Source organism: Myotis brandtii, unplaced genomic scaffold (genome assembly GCF_000412655.1).
Source record: "Myotis brandtii unplaced genomic scaffold, ASM41265v1 scaffold446, whole genome shotgun sequence".
Classification (NCBI taxonomy): Eukaryota; Metazoa; Chordata; class Mammalia; order Chiroptera; family Vespertilionidae; genus Myotis; species Myotis brandtii.
Genome location: NW_005367057.1, coordinates 388,335 through 396,446, shown reverse-complemented (window position 1 = coordinate 396,446; position 8,112 = coordinate 388,335). Strand labels below are relative to the sequence as shown.

The window sequence follows — 8,112 nt, the reverse complement described above, 5'->3', positions numbered from 1 at the left end:
TTTTAATATTTGGCTTCCAGTGGAGAGGTTTCTGAATCCACCTTGGAAACTAGCTGTTGTCCAATCAGAAGAGCCTTTTCCTTCCTAATTAGTTTCCTGGGAATTTCTCTTCAGACACTTCAAGGGTTTCTGTAAGGCAAGTACCTGGATTCTCTGTGATCATGGGAGTCCTGTAGTGGAAGAATCAGAGTTAACTAAAAAGGAGTAGCATAGGTGGTGAGTGAAATATGACACTTCATTTTAGGAGATGTTAAGAATCTCATTCCCTTGGTCTTTCTTAACCTTTTTGGGGGGGAAACAAAATTTTGTGATTATTTATACTTGTGATTTACTCTTGTGTAGAAATGTGTTTTTTGTTGTTGTTGTTTTCTTGCTGCTGAGAGCAATTATCTTTCATTAAGAGCAAATAGGCAAAAATAAAAGTAGATTTTAATAGGGGAAAGAGATGTTTAATTAGCACTTTCTCTTTTTGGTGAAAAAACAATAACAAAAAACAGCCCAACAACTCATATTCAAGGAGAAAAATATTTTAAACCCTGAAGTCACTAATCTTAACTGGTTATTGAGAACAAAGATTCTTAGAAGCTAAGGGGATTTTATAATCATATGAAGTTGGTAGAATTTTTGCATATATTTTTCTGTTGGTGAGAGTAACGATTTCTCTTTAAAAGTAAATGGTTGAACATAAATACTTTCTACTTAGAATGAGTGCTGTGTTTTAGACTAAACATTGTATAGGCATCATCATGTTCAGTTCTTAAAACAAATCAGAGAGAGTGGTATTCCCATTTCACAGACTAGAACACTGAGGCTTAGTGCGTTAAAATAGCCTATCATAGTCAGGAAATGAAGAGCAGAACTGAAATTCAAACTCAGATTTATTCCCTCTAAGATTTATTATCTTAATTATTCCTTAATCTTTTAGGAAGCTTATCTAACCTTCCTGTGTTTCCTAGAGTGGTCAAGAGAAGAATTGACCAATGGTTTAAAATGTTAAGCTCGTTAATAATAAACATGTGAAAGGTGTTTAGTTAAGTTTTTGAAAGGAACTGAGGTTTCTCAATTGAGATGTTTCTGTAATTTATAACTGAGCAATCAAGCAAATATTACATCAGTGATGGCAAACCTATGACACGCGTGTCAGAGGTGACATGCGAACTCATTTTTTTGGTTGATTTTTCTTTGTTAAATGGCATTTAAATATATAAAATAAATATCAAAAATATAAGTCTTTGTTTTACTATGGTTGCAAATATCAAAAAATTTCTATATGTGACACAGCACCAGAGTTAAGTTAGGGTTTTTCAAAATGCTGACACGCCGAGCTCAAAAGGTTCGCCATCACTGTATTACATAAAGACAACTTTGTAATTGATCAATAAGGGTGACTTGGTAACAGATTTCTTCTTTAGGGAAAAGAAGGTGATATTTCTGTTAAGTTGGAGATGTTGTGTCTCGGTAACAAAAGAAAGATGTGCACAATGATAGGTACCTTACTAAAGGTTTTTTCTTCCCCACTTCCTGGCTCAGTCTCTGAATTATAGCAGTTCTGTCCCAGCCTCCTGTCTCCTAGGTCCATAAGGACAAGGACTGTTGCCTCCCATTGTATCTTCAGTCTCTAGCTCAGTACTGGCACGTGGGAGGTCCTCATGTATTTGAATGAATTGGTAAGAATGTGTTTGTGAATTCTCTGGAGGCTCTTTGGTCATCAGCTTCAATAGATGTGAAATCCCTGGAATATCAAACTGTCGTCTTATTGGGATTTAAGTAGGACTTTGAGCTGAAAGAGGCTCTTCAGTGATGGGGTTGAGTTAGGTGGAGAGAGATGACATGTGTAGGGTATAAGCATACATTTACAAAGGGAGAATGAAGGGGAAAAGACTTGTCTACTCTATTTTTCCCGATCAGAACCTGGGTTGTGCAGCTTGGATTTAGTCTGTTAGATGGCTCCAATTTTAACTATACACTTTTGGGTAATTCGACTTGGAAAAATTATTTAGCTTCTCTGAGCCTGTATGTACTCATCTTGTAAAATAGGTACATTAGGAACTATACCAGTGATGGCGAACCTATGACACGCGTGTCAGAGGTGACACGCGAACTCATTTTTTTGGTTGATTTTTCTTTGTTAAATGGCATTTAAATATATAAAATAAATATCAAAAATATAAGTCTTTGTTTTACTATGGTTGCAAATATCAAAAAATTTCTATATGTGACACAGCACCAGAGTTAAGTTAGGGTTTTTCAAAATGCTGACACGCCGAGCTCAAAAGGTTCGCCAACACTGAACTATACTGTAGGATTGGAGTGAGGAAAGTTGCTGGAATAGAGTAATGGCCCATGGGTGCTCAGTGTTCTTCCCTTTTCCATATACAATACACCCTGCCTCATTCTGGGATCGAAGTCAGAATGTATGTTCTAAACTACGTGCACATACTTTAGAAAATTCACTTAAAAAATAAGTAAGGCCTTTATGTCATGCGCGGGCACGAGCACGCGCACATGCGCGCGCGCGCGTGTGTGTGTGTGTGTGTGTGTGTGTGGTGTATGAAATAGAGATAGATTAAGGTGGTTTGGGAGGGAAGAGAAGGTGAAAGAGACTTGGAGTAAAGTAAGGTTTGGGATATGATTGACAGGCTTTATGTTACCATGACAGCAGTTCAGGTAAACAGCTTTTTTTGTGTGTGAACAACTGGTTTCATGTGGGTCAATCCTGCATGAACATTAAGGATATGTTATATTAATATACTTTAATTTAGAGATAAGTTGAAAGAGTACTTTTATATTGGATCTTATTGTCACAGTTTTGGTAATTAGACCTAGGAACATAGTTTGATTGTAGGACTTAGACTTATTTAAGGTATTTCTTACATTACATTATATACCTTCTTCAAGACCTTTTTGATGTCCTACAGAATTCAGTATTACACTCTTCTACTTGCTGTTCAGGCCCCTGCACCATTTCTTCTGCTAATGTTTCTTCTCAATGTTCCTCTACTTGAATTATGTCCTTTCAAAGCGCTATATTCTGGGCTACCTTCTTAGCTCCTCAAATGTCCTTTGCCCAAGTTCTGCACATACTTCAGGGTTTCTATCATGCTTTCTTTAAGGGAATCTCCCTATGTTGTAGCCAAAAAGTGACCTTGCTCCTCTGAACACCTGAAGAACTCCTGAAGGACTTACCTGAACTCCTGAAGCTTTTGATGGGAGCAATGCCATAAATGAGATCAGACATTTAAAAAAAAATGTTGAAAAGATGCAAAACCACTTCCTTTTACCTTAGAACTAGAAACCTACCTTATCTTTAAGGACAAATTAATTCATAGCTACCAAAGATTAATTTCTATGGGACATATTCAGGATTAATTAGACACTGAATCTTGAGTAGATAAATTGATTATTATATGGAGACCTTTATTTTGATGCTTTTTCACCCTCTAACTTTTTCCTTTTTTTCCCCTTAAGCTGGTCTTTTTTGGGCTAAGTAACCAGATGGTGGTAGCTTTCAAGGAAGATAACACTATAGCATTCAAACACCTCTTCCTAAAAGGATATGTGGACCAAGCGGATGACACCTATGCAGTTTACACACAGAGTGATGTATACAGTCAGATCATCTTCGCAGTGAACCAGGTAAATCAAGCGTGGCTTTTTTTTTTTTTTAATGATAGATACTTTAATGGAATTGGCTTGATTTTCCCCTGTCAGGGGTGCATGTGCATTCTTTACTTGGGAGAAAGAACAGACTGAAAAAACAGCAATGTACGTGATAGAGACTGACATTCAGAATTCTTTACTTGGGAGAAAGAACAGACTGAAAAAACAGTTAGCAATGTACGTAATAGAGACTGACATTCAGCTGGAGAAGGGTGAACATTTCTGTAATGTATAAATGGCATGTATAAAATAATTTTTAAAATGTTTTTAAAATATTGCCAACAAACTTTTACAAAACTATAAATTGAGAAGAGTTTTTGGTCAGTAACACAGAGACAGCAACTTGAAAGACTTAATTAAAAGAATCAAACTAGAGCTTGTATGAGAGCCTCAAAGGTTTAAAATTATTAACCACGACGCTGGTAGTAAGTAGTCATTAAGTCCTCAGAGTTTATAGTTTCAGAGGCCCTTAATACTTAATGAGAATATTCACTTTGCAAAGTATATGTAGCAACCAAGACCTGAAAGTTCACTTAAAAAATAAGTAAGGCCTTTATGTCATGCATGACAATGATCTTATTGTGACTCGGATTAACTGCCAAAAAAGAGAGCTTGTTTTTCATCCAGATGAGTCAAATTCCTATTCTGCGTTTGTAATCAATTTGTTTTTGCTATAAATAGTACTTTCTCAAAATCCTAAATCTCTTATTTGGTAGGTATCATTGAAAGTGTTCTTTTTTTTAAAAAAAAAAAATCCTCATCTGAGGATATTTTTCCATTGATTTTTAGAAAGAGGGAAAGTGGGGATATTTTTCCATTGATTTTTAGAGAGAGGGAAAGGCGAAGAGAAATATCAGTGTGAGAGAAACACATGGATTGGTTGCCTCCTGTATGAGCCCCCACCAGGATCCGGTCAGGTACTTGTCCTTGACCAGATTCGAACCCGGGACCCTTCGGTCTGCAGGCTGATGCTCTACCCACTGAGCAAAACGGGCTAGGGCTGGAGTGTTCTTGAAGACAGTATTTTCAAGCTGGCTTAGTTTCAAAATTATTACAACTCTCCTCCAAACAATTGTTATAATGAAACCATGTCTCTTCATTATCTAGAGATAATCTCTGCACATTGAAATGATAAATTGCTAAGATGGGATATGTAATTATGACACCAAAGCTTTCTGTTAGCATTCTGATTGCAAAAATTGCCCCCAAATCTACAGTAATAGAAGTAAGCTGTATACATTGTTAAACAGAATTATGTCCTACAATTTGTAAGGAAAAAATATATAATGCTGGAAATATTCAGTTTTGAGATTTTTGTTTTAAGCTTATTAAGTTTCTTTAAAGCTGTTTTGAACCAAATTGGTAGTTTCTTTGTTTTGTGTGTTTTTTTGGGCAGGGGGATAGAGGCCAGAAGTAAATAATTCATTAAAATTCCTCCTAAAATGTATTTACCTTAACTAGTAGACTTAAACTTAGTTTTGAAAATATAGTACTACTTGGCCTGGGGCCAGCATGGCTCAGTGGTTGAACATTGACCTATGAACCAGGAGGTCATAGTTCAATTCCCAGTCAGGGCACATGCCTGGATTGTGGGCTCTATCCTCAGTATGGGGCGTGTAGGACACAGCCGATCAATGATTCCCTCTCATGATTGATGTTTCTATCTCTCCCTCTTCCTCCCTCTCTTAAACCAATAAAAATACATTTATAAAAATACAGTACTATTTGGCATTCAGGCCATTCTATTTATCAGATTTCTACATTCTTTATAGAACTGCATGTAGACTCCTTACTCTAATATGTAAGTAGAAAATAATATTTGGGGTGGTTTACCTTAGGCAAATGATTGCTTTCCATCTTCCAAGCAACTATCAGGCATTTTTACTAGTAGCTGACGATAAAAATATCTTGATCATAATTTTCATGAATAACTAGAGTTTTTGTGGTTAATGAGGTCAGTCGTTCTACATGGCTCCAGATAACTGAAAAAAGACAGTATGGACTGGTGTTAAAGAAGGAGCTTTGTTTGTTGTAAGGAGATATCCTGATAGTTGAGATGATAGTCCCTGAGGGGAACTGACAGATGGGACAGTGGCTTCTCGGCTCTTAAAGGTATTTCCATGACTAATTACTTATCCAGAAGGGATTAGCCCCCAGATGTCCTCTAAGTATACCATCTCTAGGCTCATTCTGATCTAATGCTGGTTATAACATCACCTTTGTTTATTATATATGCTCATATATTTGAATGTCAGAACACTAGTTATTTTGTTTTAAATGATACCTTGGCTTTCCTCAACCAATTGTGGGTCATCTTTACTGGGTTCCTTTCTTTCATCTGCCCCTTACATTTGGGCGGTCCCCAATGTAATGAGTGACGTCCACAATGTCCTTTCCTCAACAGCCCTGCTCAGCTCCTGTAGACTCAAGCCTATGGCTTTTTTTACGGAGTTAGTCCATCTCCTATTTGTTCTTCCTCTCTTCCTGCTGCCTCTGTTTTCCTAGCATTGTTGTCTTTTCCAAAGAACCTTGCCTTCTCTTGATGTGCCTGAAATAGATTACCACCCTCAATATTTTACCTACTTTTTAATTGAAAGGACTTTTTAATCTCTTATGCCCTCCCTGCTCTCCTATCCCCCTTATAAAACTACCATTTGGCTCAGAGTGGCTTTAGAAAGACTTAATGAATACACTATTTCCTTGAATAGAAAACAAAAATCTCAAAATGGAATATCTCCAGCATTACACTATTTCCCCCATATGTAAGACATATGCTATTTAATAATTTATGCCACTTCCATTATCATAGACTTTTGGCTCATTTTCCCAATCTCAATACCCTAATCACACATATTATCTAACTAGAGGCCCGGTGCACGACATTTGTGCACTGGTGGTGGTGGTGGGTCCCTCAGCCCGGACTACACCCTTTAGCAGTCCAGGAGCCCTTGGGGGATGTCCGACTGATGTCCCTAGTGCTGCTGCAGAGGCAGGAGAGGCTTCCCCCAACCTCTGCTGCGCTCGCCAGCTGTCAGCCCAGCTTGTGGCTGAGCGGCACTCCCCCTGTGGGAGCACACTGACCACCAGGGGGCAGCTCCTGTATTGAGTGTCTGCCCCCTAGTGGTCAGTGCGTGTCATAGCGACCGGTCGTTCCACCATTCAGTCGATTTGCATATTACCCTTTTATTATATAGGATGGTTTACTGTGCATAGATTAGCTCTAGGAAATGAAGAGCCACTGCAGCATTATAGTAATATTTTACCTCACTATTTGTTTGACACCTATTCCAGGCCTAATACTGTTCTAAGTACTGGGGTTAGAGCGGAGGACTTGATAGATTCCTAGCCCTGTGGAATTTACATTCTAATGGAAAAGATGGCTTTTAAACAAGTTTAACCTAAATTATTTGATTTTATTTAGTGATGAGTGCTGTGAAGTAAAATAAAGTAGCAAAAGGCATTAATAGTACAGGGCGGTCAGAAAAGGCCTCTCTGAGGACTTACAGTGTGAGGAAGAATATTTCAGGCTGAACGGGTAGCAACAGCCAAGGCCCTGCTGGCCAGAAAGCACTGAGTACGTTTCAGGAAAACGCAAAGGAGGCAAGTGTGACTGGGCCAGGAAAGGAGCTATGAAGTTTACTCTGAGAGAGCCAGGAAGCCATGGAAGGAGGGAGAGACTCTAACAAACACTAGCAAAGGCTAAGATTTACTCCCTCAAAATTCTAGCATCTGTTATGTATCAGATATTGTTTTTGCTACATAAATACAGTAGTGAACACACAGACAAAGTCAAGGAGGTCATATTCTAATAGGAAGAGAACAGTAATCTACACCAATTAAAGAGAAATATGTAAATTAACCATCACTTCAGAATGCCCACCAGCCAATCAGGAGTGAGTATGCAAATAAGTGGGACAAAGATGGCAGTGGCCACGGAGCCAGCCGGAGCAGGTGAGAGGCTTGGGCCACCCTCAGCGACGGAGGAAGCCAAGCTTCCCGCCCGCCCTGGCTGGCCTCTGAAGGAGGGATCTGTGGGCGGCAGCCACGGAGCTGGCCCGAGTGTGTGGGAGCCTTGGGTTGCCAGGGGCGACCCAAACTTCCTGCCCGCCCTGGCCGGCTGCTGAAGGAGGGGCCTGCAAATGGCCCTCAGCCCCTCACCCAGGCTGGCCACGCCCCCCCCCAGCGGGGACCCTCACCCCATGGTGGTGTGGCTGGCCTGCAAACTTCCCCAGCCCCTCGCCCAGGACACCCTGCAATCTGAGGGGTCCCAGATTGGAGAGGGTGCCGGCTGGGCTGAGGGACACCCCCCCCATGCACGAAATTGTGCACCAGGCCTCTCTAATACTATAGAATAAAAGGCTAATATGCAAATCGATCAAATGGCAGAATGACTGGTCTCTATGATGTGCAATGACCACCAGGGGGCAGACGCTCAATGCAGGAGCTTTCCTC

The 8,112-nt window shown here is 39.7% G+C and overlaps 1 protein-coding gene across 1 annotated transcript in view; it reads left to right on the top strand.

Annotated features, from left to right (window-relative positions):
* The window catches only part of MCOLN3 (mucolipin 3), a 34,622-nt gene that overhangs the window by 1,434 nt on the left and 25,076 nt on the right, over positions 1-8,112 (top strand). Inside the window, exon 2 of the mRNA XM_014546430.1 lies at positions 3,469-3,636. Coding sequence (XP_014401916.1) covers positions 3,469-3,636 — 168 coding nt within the window. The remainder of the gene's footprint in view (positions 1-3,468; positions 3,637-8,112) is intronic.